The 24,790-nt window shown below is 38.3% G+C and overlaps 1 protein-coding gene across 1 annotated transcript in view; it reads right to left on the bottom strand.

Annotated features, from left to right (window-relative positions):
• Positions 1–8,717: 8,717 nt before the first annotated feature.
• Positions 8,718–24,790, bottom strand: part of LOC149167068 (auxin-induced protein 5NG4-like) — a 46,417-nt gene continuing 30,344 nt past the window's right edge. Inside the window, exons 2-4 of the mRNA XM_089430351.1 lie at positions 9,283–9,485; positions 9,019–9,170; positions 8,718–8,811 (exon numbers count right to left, since the gene is read on the bottom strand). Coding sequence (XP_089286477.1) covers positions 8,718–8,811; positions 9,019–9,170; positions 9,283–9,485 — 449 coding nt within the window. The remainder of the gene's footprint in view (positions 8,812–9,018; positions 9,171–9,282; positions 9,486–24,790) is intronic.

Genomic DNA, 24,790 nt, shown 5'->3' on the forward strand with positions numbered 1-24,790 from the left:
TTCCCCAATTCATCGTCATTTCTCCAACTGCCAACTAAATGTGGCATGGGATGATTCTAATCTTTTTGTTATCACGGGCTACATTTCCAGCTAATTCCAGCACCTTAGTGGTAAGATATTTGAGGACTGTGACAATGCAGATGATTGCTCCGCCTCCAACTCGCTTGGCATATTGTCCCTTCTTCAGATACCTAGTGATCCTCCCCACCGGAAACCACAACCCAACCTTCACAATTTTGCTGAGACTTCTTCCCTGAAGCTGCTCCCTTTCCACTGAAGGTAACATTTGTTAAATTGCAGCTGCCAATTTTAGTTTTACGATCCATCCTCCAAATCTTATTTCAAAATAGACATACCTCTTTTAAATTAAAGTTTAATTACAATTAATATAATTTTACTTGTATATATATTTCTAATCTTTCCACATATCATTTATATAACATATTATACAAAAACATGGTATTTTTAATAGAGAACTCACCAATATACCTTATGGACATAACATAGCATTCTTGATACAATTATGATTATAGCAATTATGATTTTTAAATTTTAATTTTAATTTTAAATAATAAAAAACATAATTAATATGGTTAATATTATAATTTATGATAATTTTATCTTTTATTTTAATTATATAAACAATAATGTTACTATAGTGATGGTCAATTGTAACTAATCATAAAAATATAAGTTTTAATGAATTATAAAATGTATGATTTGATTTGTTGCTCAAATTTATTTTTTCTTATGTATTATGTATAGGTTGTTAATATGTAGAGGTTGTTACTGGCGTTTAGCTTGAATAGCAGTTATTGGGCATCTGTCATTTATCTCTACTGCAAATCTCTGTATCTATATTCATTCTATAATTTCCACTTTTTTTAAAAAAATGGGGAGGGCGAGGTCCCATTAAAAAGTTGTATTAGGCTCAATATTCAATATACATTATGTACAATCATCACATCACAATCAATCCTCAATTAATACATCAGTTGCTTCCGCGGCAGCGCTACAAATGGGGCTGGAACGGACCGGGTGCGAGAAAACCGTCATCCCCGGCCGCGTGACCATGCACTCAAGTGCAATTTCCACCTTTGTATAAGGATGAATTGGATTTTAACAGGGGTTTGAAATTGTCTACAGTTATATTAATTCCATTATTTATGGCCTTGCAACTTCATTGAATATTTATAAGTACAAATATTAGAATTTGCAACAAAAAAATTATCGTATTAGGCATTTCTTCTGTCTGTTGTGTCCACGAATAATCATAATTTTTTAGGGCATAATTGAGTTTAAAATTGGTATATTCTTTGATATCAACACATAATCAATGTCTGGACCGCTCATGGTTTTGACAACACGCAATAGTTTTGAAGCTTGAAAATCGTTGCGTCGATGGATTTACATAAATAAAATAAATTTAGGGGAAGCCCCGTACAAAAATCAGCAAACTTCAAACTCTCGGCAGATAATTGGTAACAATAATATTAAAAATAATTTTTTTTATGCTTTTAATTTGAAAAATGAAGTAGATATTTGAAAAAACTTACTGAAAAAATAAATGATTTTTTTATATTTTTTATTTTGAAAAATGAAATAGATATTTGAAAACAACATACTCAAAAAATAAATAAATTTTTTATACCTTTTACTTTGAAAATGGAATAAATATTTGAAAACAACTTACTAAAAAATATATCTAAATAGATTAAAATATATATATTTCAAATATATTTGATTAAAAATAAATTCTAACATCAAAATTCACTTAAAAATAAATCCAAGTAAATATGTCAAATTATGATTCAAATCATACTATAAAAATTTAATCTGTAATACCCATATAGATGATGATTTCACAAAAGATTAAAAAATAATATATTTCAAATATAAGTTGTTAAACAAAACTATTCAAACATTCACATATTTCAAATAGGACAAGTCCATATGAATTATTATGATTATTTTTTTATATCTAAATATTTTAAATTTTATTATCTTCAGTAATTTTTATATTGATTTAATTAAATAAAAAAATACATTTTTATTTAAATATTTAAATTATATTTTATAAATTTCCTATAACTAATTTCAAGAAAGATAAAATCACTCAATAATATAATTATTATTTTATTTGTAATTTAGAGAAAACACGATTTTTGTAATTAATATCAAGAAGGCTATACATTAATTTATAAGAACGATAGAATCACTCAATAATATAATTATTATTTTATTTGTAATTTAAAGGAAACACGATTTTTGTAATTAATACCAAGAAGGCTATACATTAATTTAATTTTAAAATGTTTTCAAAAAAGTTAAAAAAATAATTTTAGTGCAATGAGAATGGTAAATATTAAAATGATTTCAAGAGAGGTAAATAAGTGATTTTAGTCCAACAAGAACGGAAAATATTAAAACGAAAATATTGTCATCTTATACGTGTAATTAATTATTCAAATAAAAATATTGGGATAATTGAAAAAATAAAAATAAAATTTAATTTAAGAAAAAAAGACAATTATTTTAACGAAGCTAAAGATAGCTTATGGGAAAGATAAATAGATTATCCCATAACTACCAGAATATGTGTGTAGTATACCTCGACAGCCTCATATGAAAATGCAAGAAGTTAGAAAAAATTTATACAAACTACCCACCGGTAATTATCTAAATCACTATTCCACATTCCTCGTTAACCATTAAATAGAATGTTCATTAGTACATAAAGTAACTTTAGTAGAGCATTGAACATCGCAAGAGGTGTCAAAAGCATAAATCATGCGCTCTTCGCGGATGACTCTCTCTTGCTGGGTTCTGCCTCCTTGGCCTTGGCCAAAAGATTTAAAGATGTGGTGGATGTCTATTGTGAAGACTCAGGAAGCAGCCTCAATAAAGGCAAATGTCATGTCTTCTGTTGGAATGCCTCAGCCAGATCGCTCCAAGCCATTTCTAACTGTTTTGGTTTTGCAGCCTCCTCTTCCTGGTCATCATTCAAGTACCTGGGGCTCCCTGTCTTCCAAAAAAGGGCTCTCAGCAAAGACTGGCTACCTCTGTTGGAAAAATTCAAATCTAAAATTCAATCTTGGGGATACAACTGGCTCAATCTAGCAGGTAAGACAGTGCTAATAAAAGCGGTCTTGAATAGTCTTCCCATATATCAGGCAGCAGTTATGATGGCTCCTATTGGCATCACGAGGAAAATGGAAGATTATATAAGAAACTTTTTCTAGAAAGTGGCAAAGCTAATGAGAAGAGAATCCCCTTATTAAGCTGGGACATAATCTCATTAGCCAGAATGGAAGGCGGATTGAACTTTAAGAATCTCAGCAAACAAAATATAGCTATGGGTGCGAAATTGTTATGGAGGATAATCGCCCCAAAGCCGGGTTGGGCGCAACTAGCTCTATGGAAAAAATACTACCGTGGGCAGAGAGCACGCTGCCTAGACAAACCTAAGATAATCACCGGAACGTTGATTCACAAACTGTGTGAAAAAGCCTCCGCCTTAATTAATCTTCATGCGCACTAGATTCCTGGAAACGGAAAGCGCATCCAAATCTGGGAGGATCGCATTATGGGCAGCGACCCCCTCGCTGATGATCGCTCTCTGGTCTTATTGAAAGAGTGGATGGACAGAGCTGGTATTAAAACACTGTGGGATTTATCACACTAGGAGAATGACGACAGGCAGAGATGGAAAAACTTAGAGGTGTCGTTGAATCTTGCCAAAGATTATGCTACCTTCCTCTCCCATCTAAAAGGCAAAGCCCCTTTGAATAGCAAGAAAGCAGACATTCGGGGATGGGGTCCGATCCCTGGGAGTTATACTGTCTCGCAGGGCTATAGACAGCTCTCTCGGCATCCTAATGTCCTGCCTGATCCGAAGCCCTGGCAGGGGATCTGGTCACAGACAACGTTCCCCAAGATCGACTCCTTTTGTTGGCTTCTTTGCCACCATAGAATTTTGACAGAGGATAGGCTCCGGAAAAGAGGCTTTATAGGACCCTCTCGCTACTCGTTGTGCAGGGATCATGAAGAAAATGCCTCCCATATGATGCTCTACTATAAATTTGCTGCAGACCTTTGGAAGGAGGCTTTAAGCCCATGGAGCATTGACTTCGCTCCCCCTAATCACTGCTCAGAACTGTTCTCAAATTGGCAGCGTATGTACCCTAGTGGCACTGCTCAGAATTCCCATATCAAAGAAGCCTGGCTCGCCCTTCCCAAATTAATCTGCTGGCACATATGGCTGGAAAGAAATCAAAGGATATTTAGGGACAAGAAGAGTGATCCCAAGATAACCTGGGTAAAAATTAAAAGCCACCTAAAAGACTGTTTGGGAAACCAGCTAGACAGGACAGATCTCAGTGAACAAGAAATTGTATGGGGCGCCTCTCTTGATCTCCAATTCACTGATAGAGTTAGGATCCCCCCTCCGCTAAAACATTGGCAAATCCGTCTTAAGGATATAGAATTTGCTGAGTTTTGCATCAAGAAGGCAAGAAAAGTTCTCTTTTTTGACACTGCAGCAAAAGGCATTCCAGGTATTTCCGGAGCAAGTGGTGTTATTAAAATCGCAGAGGGCAGAATTGAAACTAGATACGCTTGGGGAGTGGGCTTTAACACCAGCATTCAAGCTGAAGCACTAGCTCTTCTCCAGGGGCTCAAGATGCTCAAGTTCCTGGGTATCAAAGATGCAGTTGTAATTGGGGATTCGCATACTATTATAAAGGCCATAGTGGACAAGTCCTCTCCTTCAGATTTAAGACTATCAAGATTGCTGAGCAGAATTAATTCCCTGACAAACTCCTTTCAGAGTCTGGAATTCCTTCACGTAAAGAGAGACAACAACAAAGAAGCCGATGCCGAAGCCAATAAAGCGGTTCTTCTCCCTCTCGGAGTTCTTCTAAGAGACGGAGACGAAGGTTGGGATCCCATCCCCTAATTGTTTGATAAAAATGTTTTACTGTCTAATATTGGAGCAATTTGTTTGCATCTACAAATTAGGAAAGATAGAGAAATTTGCAAGTAATATAGTATGCAAAATTCGCAGGCTCATTAGTGGGAAAGTCATATGGTTCCTGGTCGAGGCGAAATCTGAGCCCTTCCTACCTCTTTGTAATCTGAATTGAGGCATTCCAGCCAAGAATTAATATATCATTCTAACCGTTTCTGTTAAAAAAAAAAAGTAACTTCAGTAGAGGAATAGTAAATTTCATAGCCATGAACAACCACTCTTGTAGTATATTAACATAAATTGTATGATGTAACCTTGCATCCATTTCATGATTCCTTCAACCACATTAATTAATCACATACTTGACATTATCAACATCACATTATGCAAGGAATCACATCATCAAACTGACATAATAAGCAATCACATCATTGAACACCGATATACCCTGGAAACCCCGTAGGGTGAAAACCAACAAATGTTTAATTTTATTATTAAACGCTCATGAGGGTGTTCACCCCTCACTCAATGGCTTATAAGGGAGTCCATCCCTTATCCATTGTTATAAAATATTACAATGAAATATCATTAAAATACCACATACATAGCTAAAAGTTATTATAGTTGTCAATAAATCATTTACCTACATATCACCACTCTCTACATCCTTGTGGTATGATTGTTCCATTAGTGGACCATCCTGCAGCTCGCACTCATCAGCATGGACCATTAGTTCTTATCTACTACAATGTTAAATATAATTTGTCTTTTGCACAAATCACCATCCTTCCTATCATTATTGTCGTAGGGTGAAAACCAACAAACATTTAATTTTATTATTAAACGCTCGTGAGGGTGTTCACCCCTCACTCAATAGCTTATAAGGGAGTCCATCCCTTATTCATTGTTATAAAATATTACAATGAAATATCATTAAAATACCACATACCTATTAAAACAATGGATGAGAGACACAAAAAAATCCCAGGTCTTCTTCAATGAAGCGATCCCTCAGTCTCGCTGAATTTATTATGCCCTAGGTGCAAACCATGCTCAACTGTCATAATGGGCAGTGAATCGACTATTCACCTCCCATTTCACTCTGCAACAATTTCTTTAAGTGGAACACCAAGAAAAAGAACGAAAGGGCGATTATCAAGAATCGTGCCCTAATTGAATTATAATACAATTGTCATGTAGAAAAAGGATAACCGAATATTAATTAATATTTGTTGTGTAAAATAAACATCAAATGGGGATATTACAATCTGCATAACTTTCCATGTTGCCTTTGAAGGCCTCGCATTCTAAAATGAAATGTTTTTCTGTTTCCACTTTTCCGGAAGAACAAAAAATACATACTCTTTCCTCCCACACTTATTTTGGTCTTTCCAGTACCTTGTTTCGTAACATAGTTGATGAGAATTAGTCATTTACTAAGCAATACGAATTTTGGCTCTCCAAGAAATATTGGCCCCTATGTATGCTTGTTGTTGATGACTATGAGTGGGATTAAACACTTCAATATAGTACTTTTTCTTTCTCCCTAGCTCCTTATCCCAAGTAAACTTGTGGAACTTATCCATAACAAAAGCTTGTATCTCTTTACTGTTTATGGGTCATGTGTTCAAGCAAATACTCGATTTACTAAACCATTTGTTATTTTGCTACATCAAAGTCTTTTTTCTTTTGTACAATATGTCAATAAAGACAACCTTAGGCCATCTTCCCTCTTCCATTTGCTCAATTTGTTTTTAAATACCTTATGACTCTCATCATAGCAATTGCTTCAATAGGAGCAACCCCTATTTCACTTAACAAGATAGCATAAGGAACTACACTTTTGATTTTGAATTTGTTTGTAATCAAACGCTTCTGAATTTTCTCAAATTGTTTCCACTGCATGTCAGATGTATTGTTGGCCCACATTTCACAACCATAGAGAATCATTAAAATCACTAGAAGCCCAAAAAGAATTTGAGTCATTTTTTAGTCCCATAACTTTTCCTCTCTACACCTATTTTGAAAAGCATTAAATGCTTTCCAACCCCCCAAAGTACTTTTCTTTCTACAACCATCCCAACCTAGATTTTTGTTGAACTCAATTCCGAGGTATTTGTATTCTGCAACTTCTTCTAGAATGTTGCCTTCAAAGTAGAACTTATGCTAGTTAGGTTTTATTTTTTTAGACAAAACCACTACTTTCGTTTTGCTAATATTGACTTGCATCCCCACCCTTCTACAAAAATTCTCAAGGGATAGTAAGTGCTCTTGCAAACCAAGAGCAGATTAAGTAATTAGAATAAGGTCATCTGCATACCAAAGAAGCCTTGTAACAAACTTGCCCAAATATATACCATCACCTCCTTGTGAATTTAACCACTCCTCAAGCTTGTCGATATATAAACCAAAAAGGGTAGGAGACAATGGGCAACCTTGCTTGACCCCGATATCGCTTCTCAAACTTTCAGAAATGCATGCTGAAGTTCCAATTTTGACTTTCACCTCTTCATACAGCTCATGCACAGCTACTCTCAAATGTTTAGGAACCCCAAGTTCCTCCATTTTGTGCCAAATCTTATCCCTAGGAACCGTGTCAAACGCTTTTCTTAAATCAACAAAGCAACATAAGACTTCTTCCTTTTTCTCCCAAACTTTTTCAATGATGTGCCTTAAATTTATACAATGATCAATTATGGAATGTTTAGGTCTAAAATTTGCTTTCCCTTTAGCACGCTTATCTCTTTCTTCTGCCCACTTGCTGATTTTATTTTCTAGCATGCTTCCAATAGATTTGCAAATAAAGGGTTTATCATTATGGTCTTATAATTGGATGGATTATTGACGTCACCGTTCTTGAAAAGAGGTATTGCCAGACTAGTTGTCCAATCTGTGGGGAACCCCTTTTGTATGATGTTGTTGAAAATTTTTGTAATGCGAGGTGCAAGAATCTTTGAGCCCCACTTTAGATACTCTGCTTGGAGTTCAGTTAAGTCTTTTGCTTTTCCAACACCCAACTTTGATACCCATATCTACCTCTTGCACCATGAAGAGTTCAGTATCAATGTTGACCAAGGGGGGAGGGTCAATCTTGGGATCCTGCTCATAGATTTGTCTTGCATAGTCAAACCATTTAGAAGTTGTAATACTATTTCCAGTTTGCATCTTTCTCGGTTGGAGCTCCTTCCAAAATAATTTGGGATCCTTTTTCCCAAAGAAGATTTGTTCTTCCCTCCTTGAAACCATGAAATTGACCTTTTCTTTCTTAATATATGCTTGTAAGATTTGAGCTTTATGTTATCAGTGTTTGACTCTTTCCACATTCTCCTAGCCTTTTTGCATTCCTCGTCAAACCAAGCACTCACCAAAAAGCAATTTATATTTATCGATAATTGAATGGCAACTCTGAAGCTGTCTAGTTACAGTGTCCATTCACGTCAACACCCACTAAAGCGTATGGTTGTTATTCCATATGATTCCAAATATTTTAACACAGAAGACAAGGTAGCTTGAATTTGTGGAGAAGAAGATAAGGGAAATGAGTATATCTGTGGCAATCCACTATTCTTATCAAATTTCTTATTTCCATGTTTTTGGAACATTGTAATTTTCAGAGAGAATTTGGGAATTTTCAATACTCTTGGAGCAGACATTGGTTTTGTATTTATCATATCATCACATCCAATACTTGGGAAGAAGAAGGATGGTGATGTTGTTCTTCTCCTGGGATGTACAAATCCTCCTCTTTCTATGAAGATAGTTTGATGTGGGAAACATTGCCTTGGGATTTGCCCCATAGAACAAGGTAGAGACCACCGAATATAAGTAGTACACCCATCATACTGTTACAATATGCCAACCAAACACTTAGTGAAATTATTTTCTTAATTTGTAAACACAGTACTTTCCTGGTCACTAAGATATATGTAAGACTCAGAAAAAAATATTGAAATAAAAATTTCAGCATTGCAGAAGCCTCTGCAACCCAGATATGTATATAATCAATAAGATTGCATATCCATTGAAAATCTAAAAATCTAACCACCTACCTTCCCAGATGCAGTGTGTCTCCCAGAAACAAAGATGATAAGATTGCCGAGAACACAGTAGACACTGGGCTGAATATTGTAACGAATACAGGCCCTCGTTTCTGCATACACCACAATTGCAATGCAAGTCCGAGTCCATTGCAGCTGATTCCCTGTGAAATTAAATCCTTAATAAATCAGCAACAAGGTCTTGCATTCTCATTCTCAAATTACGTTATTGGGGGATGTTAAAAGGTGGGAAAGAGGATCAAAATCTAGACTTACTGCAAAGACAATAGTGAAGATCCCGCTCCTATCTAGTACCCATGATGTTGGCTTCATTCCTCTGTCCAGAACCGTTATTAGGACAACAGTTTGAATGGAGCCTAGAATGGAAGTAATCGATGATTGGGATAATGGGGCCGGATACTTCTTCATTGTCTCAACTTGCACATTAAAAGGGTTTATTATTATTATAATTTTTTCCTCTTTAGTGAATGTCAGAGTATCACTTCTTGTTTACTTTTGTTTCCTCATTTGCAAGAACTGTCTAATCTTTGGAAAATATCATGCACATAGTATAGTGTTTGATTTTGAAATCTATAAGTCCATGGGAAGAAATATTGTTTAATTTCTGAAACCTGTAAGCCCATGGGAAGGTAGAGAATGTTTAATTTCTGAAATCTGTAAACTTATGGGAAAATTTATAGTGAGTAATAGGGGAACAAATGAGTTAGAAATGCGAATACCAACCCTAAAGTCCATGCCATGACGAAAATAATGGCGGGAACCAAATTGGTCATTGCCGAAGCGAAGGCAGGAGACATATCCTTCAATCCCATGAGCAAGATTGCTTGAAATGCAAAGACATCGTAACAAAATATTTAAGAGAATTCATACCTATTCTATTTATAGAGCAATAATAGTAATTGGGATGCAGAATGTGGACTTAAAATACTCAACTTAACTCCCAAGAGACAGCAGAAAGAACTGTCCAAATAAAGGTAAACTCATTGTTATTGGCGGCTTCCTCTTGCATTCCTCAGATGAAACCATGGATTTTAAACTCCGGCATTCCTTAGATGAAACAATGGATTTGAAATGTTAAGAAATTAAAACAATACTCAACATTGCAAAGTTACAAAGGAAATCCAATGAAATGAAAAAAAATTCCCACATGCATACTTTTGAAGAAAGAGGGCAAATGGTGTAAGCACCACTGCCCCCACTACATTGGAATAAACAATGAATTCCAGAGGGCTCAACCCATTTGATAACTCCTGAACCGTACAAGAACATCATTCACTGCATAGCTAATCTGCATCCCCAACAAGGAGGCATAAATGCCCAACACTTCCAAACCACAGAAAGGGCGTTTGTCACTCTACATTTTGGATTGGATCTTCTTCAATTCAAATCCCCCCTCATAATTTTCACAATACATATCACAAGCATAGATGCTTATTTTTAGATGAAAGGTTAGAATTTAACGCCATCCAAGTCTAGATCCCGGAATGAAATATTTTAAGGGTATTTGTAGCACAACAATATTGATAATTTTGGACTCCTAAAATAGGGTTGTCAAGATAGCAATACTGATATTTTTGGACTCCTCAAACAAAATTGTCACAATATTATGCGTGAACCTACCTTTTACATTGAAAATAATTTTGAGAAAAATCCAAAACCGATAAAGCTACTATGATGTGTCAAGGGTGGCAAACCGATGTTCTGCATACCATGTATAGGTTGAATGTAGGTGGGAAAAGCATCAGTGCCAACATAGACTCGAACTAGAGGGCCTCGATGACATGAGCCACGTGGTAAAAACTGATTGTATTGAGGAGGAAAAAAATCAAAAGATGTGATTGGCCGAATCTGCCTTGCCAAGCTCGCAAAGGAACACCTTCGGTGTAAATATTTACAATATATTAGGATTTTTGCCTTGTTAGTGAAATATATACAAGACGACGTTTTAAAGATGAAGTGAAGGTTCGTGCGGGCCCTAGCGGTAAAACCTCCAATGTTTTTTTGGAAACCAAAAACAACTATGAGGGACCTCACCTGTAGTGATTTTGTAAATGACGAGGTACTCCCACATTTGATCTGGATTTTTGATCTTGTGTACTGGTTGTTTTGATATATAACTCAAGACATGGGTTCCCCTCCTTTTAAACTTTGACAGGGTGAGAACCCCCTCTTTTCGTCTGATGGTGGTTCTTTTATACATGTAGAGAGATCTGGCTGCAAACTTATGCACTCTTTTGTCATAATATGCAAATTGTATATGATGTCAAACCTCTATTGGTCAGCAGCCAAGGGACTTCGTTTTGTACTCTACAGTATTGATTCATCACACAAATTCATACAACAACTGTAGTTGATCATTAATGGTTTTAAAGTCGATCCTGAGCAAATTAACGAAACAAATTTTGTGCATCATCATTGGATCCAAAAAATAAATCCCAAATTAGAACAACCAAGGTCATTTTTGATATGCGCAACACATTAAAGTGCTCTTAGAATAGAGTTATAACAACATGTGTATGGAGTGAAATGTAGAAGTAACACGGAAACTAGAGCAAACATGTTTAAATTACTATTGAGACCTGACGAATCTATGAGATATATGTCAAGAAATGTACTCTATTTTTAATTATCAATGAAAAGAAAGCATTTTTTCCTCTAAAAAGAAAGCCTTTTTTTTCCTTTGAAAAGAAAGCATTTTGTTTTCTCTTGGAAAAAACAAAAAACAAAAAACAAAACCATAATGCTTCTCTTCTCCAATAATTAGACGAGTATGTCAATACATAAGCCTGGAAACCTCACATTTTTATAAGATATCAAGATTTTATTCTTGCCATTTTTTGACAAGAAAACACCAATTCCTAAAATTGTGTGAGTGGAGGAATTATAATGCAGACACTCCCGAAAGACATCGTAACAAATTTGATTACATAATTGTGTCAAACTATTATCTTTACAAAGAGTGACATGTACTATAGAGGCCACTAGCATGCCAACAACCAATCTTATTATAATTTGAATGTGTTAACACTCAGGTTGTCCCTTAGCTCCTTAAGGGATACGGCCGAGGTAACCACAAACCAATCTTTGGGCTGCAGGTCCTAGCCTACCTGCAGTCAGAGAGGGCTCTCTCTTTATGATTTAACTTTGTTTTGGGTTGATTTTAGGCTAGTTATGGTGTACAAGGGTTTTGTTTTGATTTTGGTGGGAAGGAGATGTTTTTAAGCAGAGTTGGGATGCATATTGTGAGAAGTTCAAACCATTGGGCATGGAGTCATGGATTAGGGCTTGTTGTTGCATTTTATTGGTCACAAGAGGAATATAGAGCAGGATAGCTACACATATAACAATATCAGGCTGGAATAAAGATGGAATGAAGGTCAGAAATGAAAGGCAACTAAGAATCTTTCAGTAGCTAACATAGAGGGAAGGTGGATGAAAGTTTGTTTAGGAGCAGTAAAGAATTCCTAAAAATAGCCATATGTGAAAGAAACAGGGTAAACATGATCATTTAAGTATGCATATTCATAACCATTTCTGAGGAAAACATATAGAAATAACAAGAACTGAGCATAAGGTGCAGTCAAGCAAAACCTAAGCTATTCTTTTTTCTTGCTATTTAGATGGTAACACAATTGTGCATAAACATAATAAAACTGTAAACAGAGGTAGAAAAAACTTATTGAGCCATGTAGTAGCACAAGAATTCCACAGTCACTCTTTAATCATTAATAACACAACAGTCATTTCTTCATCCAAAGCATTCCAGCAGTCTTTGATTACAGAGCTTCTCAAAAATACATCACAAGTCCAGCCTGAGGAATATCAACCAACCATCCCTTTAAACAATGAATTAGGGTGGTTTATATAGGGAAAATATCTAAAATATCTATTAGAGCAAACCTAAAACAGGTCTGAGGGAAATAACTTCTTTAACCTAATTTTTGTCCTGAATATAATGCAGGAAAATATCTTTGAGCCGTGCTGGAGGCAGCAGTATCAAAATGAGTTAATATGGTGTCCTTTTGGCTCTGTGCTGTTCATTTAGCCATAACTGTGCATTGGGCTTTGATCCCCTGCTCTCAAGTGGTTTTGATGTGCATTAACTGTGATTTGAGAGCCTTAAATGGCTTCACCGCTTTCTTTGACTTTGCTTGGGGGCCTTTAATGTTCACCTGCTTTGGTATTGCCGATCTGATACTCTTTGCCGCTTCACTTATACTCTTTTAATTTAATCTGGGCTTCGTCTTTCCTCTGATACTCTTGAATTTGTCAAATTGCCCTTCTTCTGAACCTTCATGAAGAAATCTTGTAAAACTACGCATTTTCCGGCCTGCTAGTAGCCTAGCCACAGGTAGCTTTCCATTTTGATAATTTTTTCTTAGCGATGCGCGCATCGAAAACTGCCTCAGTTTTTCATTCCGGGCATCCTTTGTTGCGATTTTCGCCTTTCGCGCCTTTTTTCGGTGATGACGTTAGCATGATGTCAGCATGACGTCAGCGGTGGGTCCTGGTATGGCAGTGACGTGGCAGTACGGAAGGGTGATGTAGTGGCAGTGACACGTAGCAGTGGGGGGTCGACGCAGAGGTGACGTGGCGCTGACCTGGTGCTGTCGTCAGGGGAGGAGAGACAGAAGGTGGTTTGTGGTTTCATCGGACCGCCCTCTGTACGAGGGTGGTAAATGTCAGAGGGGCTCCGATGCAATCAAGGGCGGACACGCGTCCCTCTGTACGACGGCAAAACCGCCAGGCTATCGGATGCTAACTGTCGAGTGACGGGGCGGCTCCGAAATCGCCGAGAGCCATCAGATCTGGGAGGGCGGATCGGAGGGCTGACGGAGCACGGTGCTGGCGGCAGGTTTGTGCGCGGGGCCCGCTGGAATATTCGAATATTTATACAATGTTGCGGGGGTTTAGACTTTGGGTTTGTGGGTTTTATACATGGTTTGCGCGCCGGGGGTAAAGTTTAATCAAAATATTTAAACCAAACCCGAAAATGTGAGCGAGCAGTGTAAAATATTCAAGGTTTATGGGTAGAGGGGTGAGGAAAGAGGTTATTAACCTTAACCAAATGTTAAGTTAATCCCAGGGTTAGGACGCGGAAGGCTAATGCTAAGCCCCAAATGAACTCAGCATTTCCCCAAACAGATATTATAGGGCTATAGTGCCAGGGGATGAGAATATGTACATAAGGGAGATATTTAGTGCTTTTAGTAAGGGGAAGGGGAAATAGATAGGGATTTACATAATAATGTTTAGAAGTTAATATGAGTTTGTGAGGTGAAGTGTAAGGGGCTAAGTTTGTGAACTGAAACTTAGGCATAGGAAGTGAATGGACTGTGGAGAAATGATTTTTACACAAGAAATGTGGCTTCTTTTCACTGAAGAAAGTCAAAGCTTGACTTAGTATTTTACAAAAATGAAGTGGTAACAGGACTGGTTGGGCAGATCCCAAGGTCCTCAAGGGGATGTTAGTGAGTGATTTGGGGAATGAGAAGAAGGGGGAGTTAGAAATGCCTTGCTTGAGCTCCTCCAAATGAAAAAGTGCCTCATAATTGTGATCTGAATAGATACAACACTTAAAAACATGAAATGGATCACATAGCTTGATTCTGCAACCACAAAACTACTTACCCAGCCTACTTACCTAGCATTTTTTCTTCTTTTTGCATGGGTGCACTTGGACTTGCAGACCCTGATTATCTTCTTTTCCTTTGACTACCCTCCTATCTAAACATACCCTTATATCTTCCAAGGGCCCAGATTAAGCAGTTGGGCTCCTTTATTTCTCTACCTAGCTACTGATCTGCCAAGATTAAACAGTTTGGACAGATATTCATTCTCTATATTCTAAAACAAGCAATTGAAACCTAGGGAAGCCAAGATTAAGCTGTTTAGCTTTCCTTTAACTGAAAAATTCTTCAAAAATGGAATAACTTCATCAAAATTGGAATACATTAGTGGCATTTAGATTGGCACACTTTCATGGCCTCTTCTTTGGCCTCTTTCTGGAAATATGGAACCTTGCAGCATGAAAAGATGACATATTTGGCACTTTCAACTGTTAATCATGAAATATGAACACCTATTGCAATAGGAGGCTAACAGTGGCTCCACTTGGGGATGTCTTTTCCTTGTGAAAAGCCAAGAACAGCAGGTCAGACTGCCTTGATCTTCTATTGTTGCTGTAGACTGAAACTTCCCTTGTGCTGGCTGTCAAATGATTGAAACTTTGAAACCTGAACATAGCGTTCTCATAAACTGTATTTTTATACAATAGCAGCACCGCCTGCTTTCTTCTGCGTGCTCTATCATTACATGCACCTATGCCTGAGAACCTGCCTTTAAAGAACTTCGCTGCGCTGTTCTAATATTCTGCTTGTTGTACAAAAAATAAAAGTGCTGATAATATACAAATATCAATCTACAAAGGGATATACACAGAGCTACGTTATATTCAACAAAAGGGATCATGATAATGCTTTAACATTCGGCCATTAACAGGGCCTTCTTCAGCTGTGCTGCCATCTGTAGATTTGAGGAAATATGTGTTATTGCCCTGAACAACAGAGATAACAAATGGCCCTTTCCAAAGGAAATCGAATTTTGCATGCTTTCCCTTGTCTTCCCTTCGTGAGTCCCACCTTAGAACTTTGTTGCCAACACAGAAATCTTCAGCCTTTGTTCTTTTATCAAACATCCTTTTGAGCTTCTCTTGCAAAATTTGAGCTCTGTCATAGACCTGCTCTCTTGTTTGCTGCAAATGAATTGTTTGATTTATCCTCCTTTGTATATCATTTGGCTCAGCTTGAATTTCCTGTAACAGCTTGATAACAGGGATGCCCAAGGATGAGGGAAATCTGGCCTCCATACCATATACTAGCTCATAAGGGCTCATCCCAATGGATCTCTTGTTTGAGAGTCTGTCTGCCCATAGGGCATTTATCAGCTTTTTGTGCCAGTTCTTCTTGTTTTCCTCCAGCACTTTCTTAATGATGTTAATCAGGCTTTTGTTGGATGATTCGGCCAAGCCATTACCTTGAGGGTAATAGGCTGTGGAGTGGCCTAAGGTGATATGAAATTTATGGCAAAAATTGATCATCTTTTTGGATTTGAAGGCAGCAGCGTTGTCTGTGATGATCTTCTCAGGGCAGCCAAATCTAGAAAGGATGTTGCATTCGAGGAATTGGATAATGGTGGTGTCATTAGCTTGCCTACATGGGATGGCCTCAATCCACTTGGTGAAATAGTCTGTGGCTGTTAGAATCCATTTGTGCTGGCCTGAGGAAGAGGGATGGATTTCTCCAATGAAGTCAAGACCCCATTGTTGAAAAGGCTTCTCGGTTGAGATGGGCTTAAGAGGCAAAGGTAACAGCTTTCTTTTGCCCTCAAAGATTTGGCATTTGTGACATGAGATAGCAAACTTCTTTACATCTGCAAACAGAGAGGGCCAATAGAAACCAGCCCTTAAAATTTTACCAGCAGTGGACTTCCAATATAGATGTCCTCCACAGTCCCCTGCATGGAATTCTTTCATGACATTGTTAGTTTCATTCATGGTTAAACAATTAAGCAATATGCCTTCATGATTTTTCCAAAATAATGCACCATCTACGACACAAAACTTTGAAGCTTTTATTTTTAAAAATCTTTTTTTGGTCCTGGACAATCCTCGGGGAGCAAACAAGTTTAACAATACAAAGCATATATCAGCATACCATGGGGATTGCAAAAAGGTTTCACTGATCTGTGGAGTCGCCAGCTCCTGTTCATTGTCTAGCTAGTTAATGTCTAAGGCTTGAAAGTTTGTTTCGGACATCAGTTTGGCTAAACCTTGTGCCTTTATGAGCTTGGTTGGTTTTATTTCTATGTCATACTCAAGGATGCTAGCAATCCACTTGCCTCTTTTGCCTTCTAACCCCTCTTGGGTTAATATGTCTTTTACAACAGCATTTGGCACATAAGCAATCACATGTGAATATAAAATGTAAACTCTGAAGTCTTTGATTGCTTTAACAAGGGCATAGGCCTGCTTCTCCATGATTTGGTACTTCAAAGGGGCATCTTTTAAGGCTCGACTGAAAAATGCAATTGGCTTTTCATTTCCTTGATCATCCTTTTGCAAAAGGACAGCAGCAATGGTGTGTTCGGAGGCAAATGAAAAAATGATGAAATCCTTATCAAATTGAGGGCTTGTGAGGACAGGGGCTTGGGTTAAGGCAGCTTTGATACTCTCAAAGGCTTGCTTGGTTTCAAGAGACCATTTTACCTTGGCATCCTTTTTTAACATGTTGCTTAGCATTCTTATTAGTTCAGCCAGGTTTGGGATAAATCTCCTTAGGAAGTTGATCTTTCCAAGGAATGCTTGCAACTCTTTTATATTTCTTGGATATGGGATTTGAAGGATGGCTTGAATTCTTTCCGGATCAATCCTAATGCCATCTTTTGAAATGATATGGCCTAGTAATTTTCCTTCTTCAAGGCCAAATAAAGACTTCTTGGGGTTCAAGGAAATGCCATATTTCCTACATGTTAGGAACACTTGTCTCAAATGTTTTAGGTGCTCTTGATCAGATTTGGAGAAAGGAGTAAGGTCATCAAGATAGACAACCAGGAAATCATGGATTTCCTTGGCGAAGGCAATGTCCATTGCCCTTTGAAAGGTAGCACCTACATTCTTAAGTCCGAAAGGCATTTTGACATATTTAAATGTTCCCCATGGTGTTGTAAAGGCTGTCTTGTCTTGGTCATCCGGGTGAACAAGTATTTGATTAAAACCTGAAAAGCCATCTAGCAAAGAGATTCTAGATGACCCCACTACTCTTTGTAGGATGTGGTCCATCTTTGGCAATGGGTAGTGGTCTTTAAGGGAGACTTGGTTTAAGTGTCTCAAATCTACACAAAGCCTAATCTCACCTGTTTTCTCTCTTGTGGGAACAAGATTTGATACCCATTCTGAGAATCTAATGGGTGTTATGATACCTGCTTCAAACATTCTTTTCACTTCCTTTTCAATCAGAGGGAGAAGCACAGGATTGATTCTCCTTAGTTTCTATTTGAAGGGCTTTTGATTTGGTTTTATAGGGATGGTATGTTGAATAACTGAGGTGTCATAGGACTTCAAGTCCTCATAACTCCATGCAAATACATCTTGGAACTCTTTGAACAGGTCCACATACTTTGGTTTTTGATCAGGTGGCAGATTTTTGGACAATTTAATCATTTTGGGCTTCTCTGCTGTTCCAATGTTGTATTCTTCTATGGCAGCGTTTAAGGGCTGCATCTTAGGCTTTTTGGGGACATCATTAGCATCAAACATGTCTTCTAATGGAGTGAGGCTAGCAGGCAGAAAGTTGTCCTTTAAATCAATGATCTCGGCCTCTGCTTTGGTTATTTCCTCAAATTGCATCTGTTTCAGCTCTTCCATGTTTGCTTTGTCAAAAACAGTTGAGTTTAGCATTTGTTTGGCTATTACAGCCTGCTGATTTTCGTTTGTTTGCTGTAAGGAATCATCCATGGCATCCATGTCAATGTTTAGGCCTAAAAATTCATGCCGTAAAGTAAGAAAATTGTTGATTTGAGCATCATCCTCAAACACTTGCCAATCTTTGATATTGTTAGGGATAGCAGGCCTGTGCTTTATCTCAACAGTAAAGTGGTGATTGGGCTCAAAGGGAAGCTTGCAAGTACTGGCAAAAGTAGCTAGACTATGAGCATGTATGTTATGGCTTCTAGAAATTTTTGCAAGCTTGGTTTCAGTGAAGGAATTGAGTATTTCTGTGGCAGCAGACCTATAGGCTCTCAGCCTATTGCCATTTGTGACAAAGTTGCCTTTTATTTGTTGGATGATGAGGTCGGAGTCACCTAGAATGGAAAGTTTTTGCAGCTCCTAGGGTTTTGAGCAGTTTAAGGCCTAAAATGAGAGCCTCATATTCTGCCATGTTGTTGGTGCATTTGAAGTTTAGTCTGTAAGCATGACCCTCTGCATGGCTGTTATGTGTATTGTGAATCCATACCCCTGCCCCTACTCCTAACTTGTTGACAGAGCCATCAAACTCTAAATACCATTTGATTTCTTGCTTGTGGTTAGTATTAAGAGTTTCAGCCATTTTAGGATTGGGCAGATTTGAAATTTCTGTTTGGGGAGGTTCTTCTAGTATGTTGGTTGCATTGGTTGTTTTGACAGTATCATAAGTATGGGAAACCAATTCTTCATTGATGTGTGTGTCCAGTTCTAAAGCCAACCGCTTATCATCAGTGGGAGGAGACATATCATCATTAAACAAAATAAATGAATCCATATCAGAATGGATTGAATAGATAGGGAAGTTTTGAGGCTTTTCCTCACTACTTACCATATATTTCATGAGTGTTTCTCTATATAGTCTCTTTGGTTGTCCAAAGACTGAAATAGTGGCATAAGAGAGGTCTAATTGGATAGATCCTTGGAGTTTTGCTCCCCAAGATCTTGATAATAGCATGCCATACCTTGGTGGAATGTCAGCAACCACCACGTCCATTAGGATTGTCTTGTTGGGAAATTGGACTAAAGACACACAAAGGTCTTTGATTAAGCCTAAACACTTGACGTGACTTGAGTCAAAGGAGAATAAGTCTTTGTAGGGTCTTGTGACATCAACGTTTAGCTTCTCCATAACTACTTTGGGCATAAGATTGTGCGATGCTCCTGAATCGAACATAGCATTGTGCAAGACTTTATCATGTATGTGCAGGCTTACATAAAAGGGTAGAACAGATCCATATGTTGATTTTCCATTAACTTCTGGACCGAACAACAGCTCAGGCTGATCATCAAGAACATTCACATCATCCTTGTTCTCGGGGATTTGCAGCGATCTTTTGATTTGCTGTCTATATACATCATGCTTAGCAAGTTCAGATAGAGGGATGGATATCTTAAGTTTACCTATTTCTGCCTCTAAATCAAATGTTTTCTCTGATTGGGTTTTAGTGTTGTGATAGGCAGGCTTCCCTTTTTCCATGGGAGTATCAACGATTTGCTCTTGTTCTTTATTGATTTCTTGAACTATTTCTGATTTGGAAAGGCTTTCAGGAGTGCTGTTTATGTTTTCCTTTGAGGGAAAAGATACAAAAGGCTGATTTTCAGAGGGCTGAACATCTGTGATATCCTCTATGGTCACTTCTTTTGGATTTGGGACTGTTTTATCAGCAGTTTCTATGAGGGCAGCCTTTTCTTTGATCTTCTTAGGCTGCTTTGATTCCTTCTGTTTGATGGCCTCAGGCACATCAATTGTTCTAGTTCTCAGTTTATACTGTTTGTGGACCTCATAAACAGCTGAATCATAACCTTGTTTAAAGTCAAAAGACTCACCAGACTGAGTCTGAAATTGATTAAAGTCATGCTCATCTTGGTCCTGTTGGGTTAGAAAAATTTGTTGCTCACCCTTCAAATCCATCAAGTTTATATGAGTGTCTTCTGTCTGCTCACTAGATGTGGATGCTTCTGTATAGTTTTCTTGGAAAGGAGGCCTTATATCCTGGTCTGGGCTAGACCTACCAGCGTTTGTGTTCTGAGTTTTCCTGAAATTTGGGTTCCTTATGGTATTGGGTTGTTGTCCTTCCCATGTAGATTTCCTTTCAACGCTTTCCACTCTATCTCCCAGCCTGTGCATGCCACTGATAATAGCATCCAGCTTTTGGTCTAAGGCTGAGGGTTCTTCCTTAAAGGTGGTTCTTCTCTCAGTTCTAGCTCTGTTTCTTTTAGCAATTAGATTTTCCTCTACGCTAACAACAACATTTTGCATGTCTACTAGGCTTTGAGGGGCTCTTTCCCTTAACTGATAAGCCATATCAGTATCAAAACCATCAGGGAATTTATACAAAGCAAGATCATGTGGAGGCCTGAGGTTTTGTGGTATGGCATTTATAAACATTGTTAAATCTTGCACAGTAGTCTAAGACAGCCTCTTGAGGGCCTCTTTTGATGGTGTCATATTCAGATAATATGTGCAAGGGATCTTTCTTTTTGTCCCATCTGTTAAGAAATGTTTGGTAAAGGGCCTCTGGGTTAGCTATGGAATTTGCAGCAAGGCTTCTAAACCAGGGCCTTACATCTCCTGTTAAACTTTGGACAAAAATCTTCATTCTTACATTGTCATCATCTATCTTGTAGTTCTCAAAATAGTCTTGCATCTTCTTGGTATGTTGCAGGGTTGTGCAAGAACCAGTACCATCAAAATATGTGATTTTAGTTTGATAATCCTGAGGCATAGCCCCTGGATTTGCTGGCAACTGCAACGGTGCATATCTATTAGCCATATTTACAGGGATAAGTGGAGCAGCAGGGATAAATGGAACGACTGGAACAGCGGTAATAATAGTGGTAATGGGAGTATGTGCAGTGAATGGAGGTGTGGAAGGAGTGCTTTGAGAGGTGGATGATGAACTAGGGGAAGCAGGGTTTGAATGAAATAAAACTTTGACAGGGGTTGGAACACAGCTTGGCTGGACTGTTTCAGGACTAGAATCAGCAAAATCTTCTCTTCGCTCTAGCTTCCTGAGGTTCCTTGGGATTATATTGGGATTTTCAAAAGCAACTGGGGGATTTGGGTCTGGATTTGACCTTGTATAACGTGAATTCCTTTTGGGAGCCAGCTTCTAACTTTTTTTTTTTTTTTGGATTTTTCTAAGAAAAATGGGTTAGAAAGAAACTTTTGAAGGTCAGATTCTTCCCCAGTGGAGCTTTCCAACTTGATTTGTGAAATTATCTGAAGATTGTCCCCAGTGGAGTCGCCATTATGTTAACACTCAGGTTGTCCCTTAGCTCCTTAAGGGATACGGCCGAGGTAACCACAAACCAATCTTTGGGCTGCAGGTCCTAGCCTACCTGCAGTCAGAGAGGGCTCTCTCTTTATGATTTAACTTTGTTTTGGGTTGATTTTAGGCTAGTTATGGTGTACAAGGGTTTTGTTTTGATTTTGGTGGGAAGGAGATGTTTTCAAGCAGAGTTGGGATGCATACTGTGAGAAGTTCAAACCATTGGGCATGGAGTCATGGATTAGGGCTTGCTGTTGTGTTTTATTGGTCACAAGAGGAATATAGAGCAGGATAGCTACACATAGAACAACATCAGGCTGGAATAAAGATGGAATGAAGGTCAGAAATGAAAGGCAACTAAGAATCTTTCAGTAGCTAACATAGAGGGAAGGTGGATGAAAGTTTGTTTAGGAGCAGTAAAAAATTCCTAAAAACAGCCATATGTGAAAGAAACAGGGTAAACATGATCATTTAAGTATGCATATTCATAACCATTTCTGAGGAAAACATATAGAAATAACAAGAACTAAGCATAAGGTGCAGTCAAGCAAAACCTAAGCTATTCTTTTTTCTTGCTATTTAGATGGTAACACAACTGTGCATAAACATAATAAAACTGTAAACAGAGGTAGAAAAACTTATTGAGCCATGTAGTAGCACAGGAATTCCACAGTCACTCTTTAACCATTAATAACACAACAGTCATTTCTTCATCCAAAGCATTTCAGCAGTCTTTGATTACAGAGCTTCTCAAAAATACAGCGCAAGTCCAGCCTAAGGAATATCAGTCAACCAACCCTTTAAACAATGAATTAGGGTGGTTTATATAGGGAAAATATCTAAAATATCTATTACAGCAGACCTAAAACAGGTCTGAGGGAAATAACTTCTTTAACCTAATTTTTGTCCTGAATTTAATGCAGGAAAATATCTTTGAGCTGCGCTGGAGGCAACGGTATCAAAATGAGTTAATATGGTGTCCTTTTGGCTCAATGTTGTTCATTTAGCCCTAATTGTGCATTGGGCTTTGATCCCCTGCTCTCAAGTGGTTTTGATGTGCATTAACTGTGATTTGAGAGCCTTAAATGGCTTCACCGCTTTCTTTGACTTTGCTTGGGGGCCTTTAATGTTCACCTGCTTTGGTATTGCCGATCTGATACTCTTTGCCGCTTCACTGATACTCTTTTAATTTAATCTAGGCTTCGTCTTTCCTTTGATACTCTTGAATTTGTCAAATCGCCCTTCTTCTGAACCTTCATGAAGAAATCATGTAAAGCTGCGCATTTTCGGGCCTGCTGGTAGCCTAGCCACAGGTAGCTTTCCATTTTAATAATTTTTTCTTAGCGATGCGCGCATCGAAAACTGCCTCAGTTTTTCATTCCGGGCATCCTTTGCTGCGATTTTCGCCTTTCGCGCCTTTTTCGGTGATGACGTCAGCATGACGTTAGCGGTGGGTCCTAGTACGGCAGTGATGTGGCAGGGTGACGTGGTAGTACGGCAGGGTGATGTAGTGGCAGTGACACGTAGCAGTGGGGGGTCGACGCAAAGGTGACGTGGCGCTGACCTGGTGTTGTCGTTAGGGGAGGAGAGACAGAAGGCGGTTTGTGGTTTCATCGAACCGCCCTCTGTACGAGGGTGGTAAATGTCAGAGGGGCTCCGATGCAATCAAGGGTGGACACGCGTCCCTCTGTACGACGACAAAACCGCCAGGCTATCGGATGCTAACTGTCGAGTGACGGGGCGGCTCCGAAATCGCCGAGAGCCGTCGGATCTGGGAGGGCGGATCGGAGGGCTGACGGAGCGCGGAGCTGGCGGCAGGTTTGTGCGCGGGGCCCGCTGGAATATTCGAATATTTATACAATGCTGTGGGGGTTTAGACTTTGGGTTTGTGGGTTTTATACATGGTTTGCGCGCCGGGGGTAAAGTTTAATCAAAATATTTAAACCAAACCCGAAAATGTGAGCGCGCAGGGTAAAATATTTAAGGTTTATGGGTAGAGGGGTGAGGAAAGAGGTTATTAACCTTAACCAAATGTTAAGTTAATCCCAGGGTTAGGACGCGGAAGGCTAATGCTAAGCCCCAAATGAACTCAGCATTTCCCCAAACAGATATTATAGGGCTATAGTGCCAGGGGATGGGAATATGTACATAAGGGAGCTATTTAGTGCTTTTAGTAAGGGGAAGGGGAAATAGATAGGGATTTACATAATAATGTTTAGAAGTTAATATGAGTTTGTGAGGTGAAGTGTAAGGGGCTAAGTTTGTGAACTGAAACTTAGGCATAGGAAGTGAATGGACTGTGGAGAAATGATTTTTACACGAGAAATGTGGCTTCTTTTCACTGAAGAAAGTCAAAGCTTGACTTAGTATTTTACAAAAATGAAGTGGTAACAGGACTGGTTGGCCAGATCCCAAGGTCCTCAAGGGGATGTTAGTGAGTGATTTGGGGAATGAGAAGAAGGGGGAGTTAGACATGCCTCGCTTGAGCTCCTCCAAATGAAAAAGTGCCTCATAATTGTGATCTGAATAGATACAACACTTAAAAACATGAAATGGATCACATAGCTTGATTCTGCAACCACAAAACTACTTACCCAGCCTACTTACCTAGCATTTTTTCTTCTTTTTGCATGGGTGCACTTGGACTTGCAGACCCTGATTATCTTCTTTTCCTTTGACTGCCCTCCTATCTAAACGTACCCTTATATCTTCCAAGGGCCCAGATTAAGCAGTTGGGCTCCTTTATTTCTCTACCTAGCTACTGATCTGCCAAGATTAAACAGTTTGGACAGATATTCATTCTCTATATTCTAAAACAAGCAATTGAAACCTAGGGAAGCCAAGATTAAGCTGTTTGGCTTTCCTTTAACTGAAAAATTCTTCAAAAATGGAATAACTTCATCAAAATTGGAATACAGTAGTGGCATTTAGATTGGCACACTTTCATGGCCTCTTCTTTGGCCTCTTT

Source organism: Pinus tabuliformis, chromosome 5_1, assembly GCF_031772625.1.
Source record: "Pinus tabuliformis cultivar Carrire ecotype Pingquan chromosome 5_1, CPIR1, whole genome shotgun sequence".
NCBI classification, from domain to species: domain Eukaryota; kingdom Viridiplantae; phylum Streptophyta; class Pinopsida; order Pinales; family Pinaceae; genus Pinus; species Pinus tabuliformis.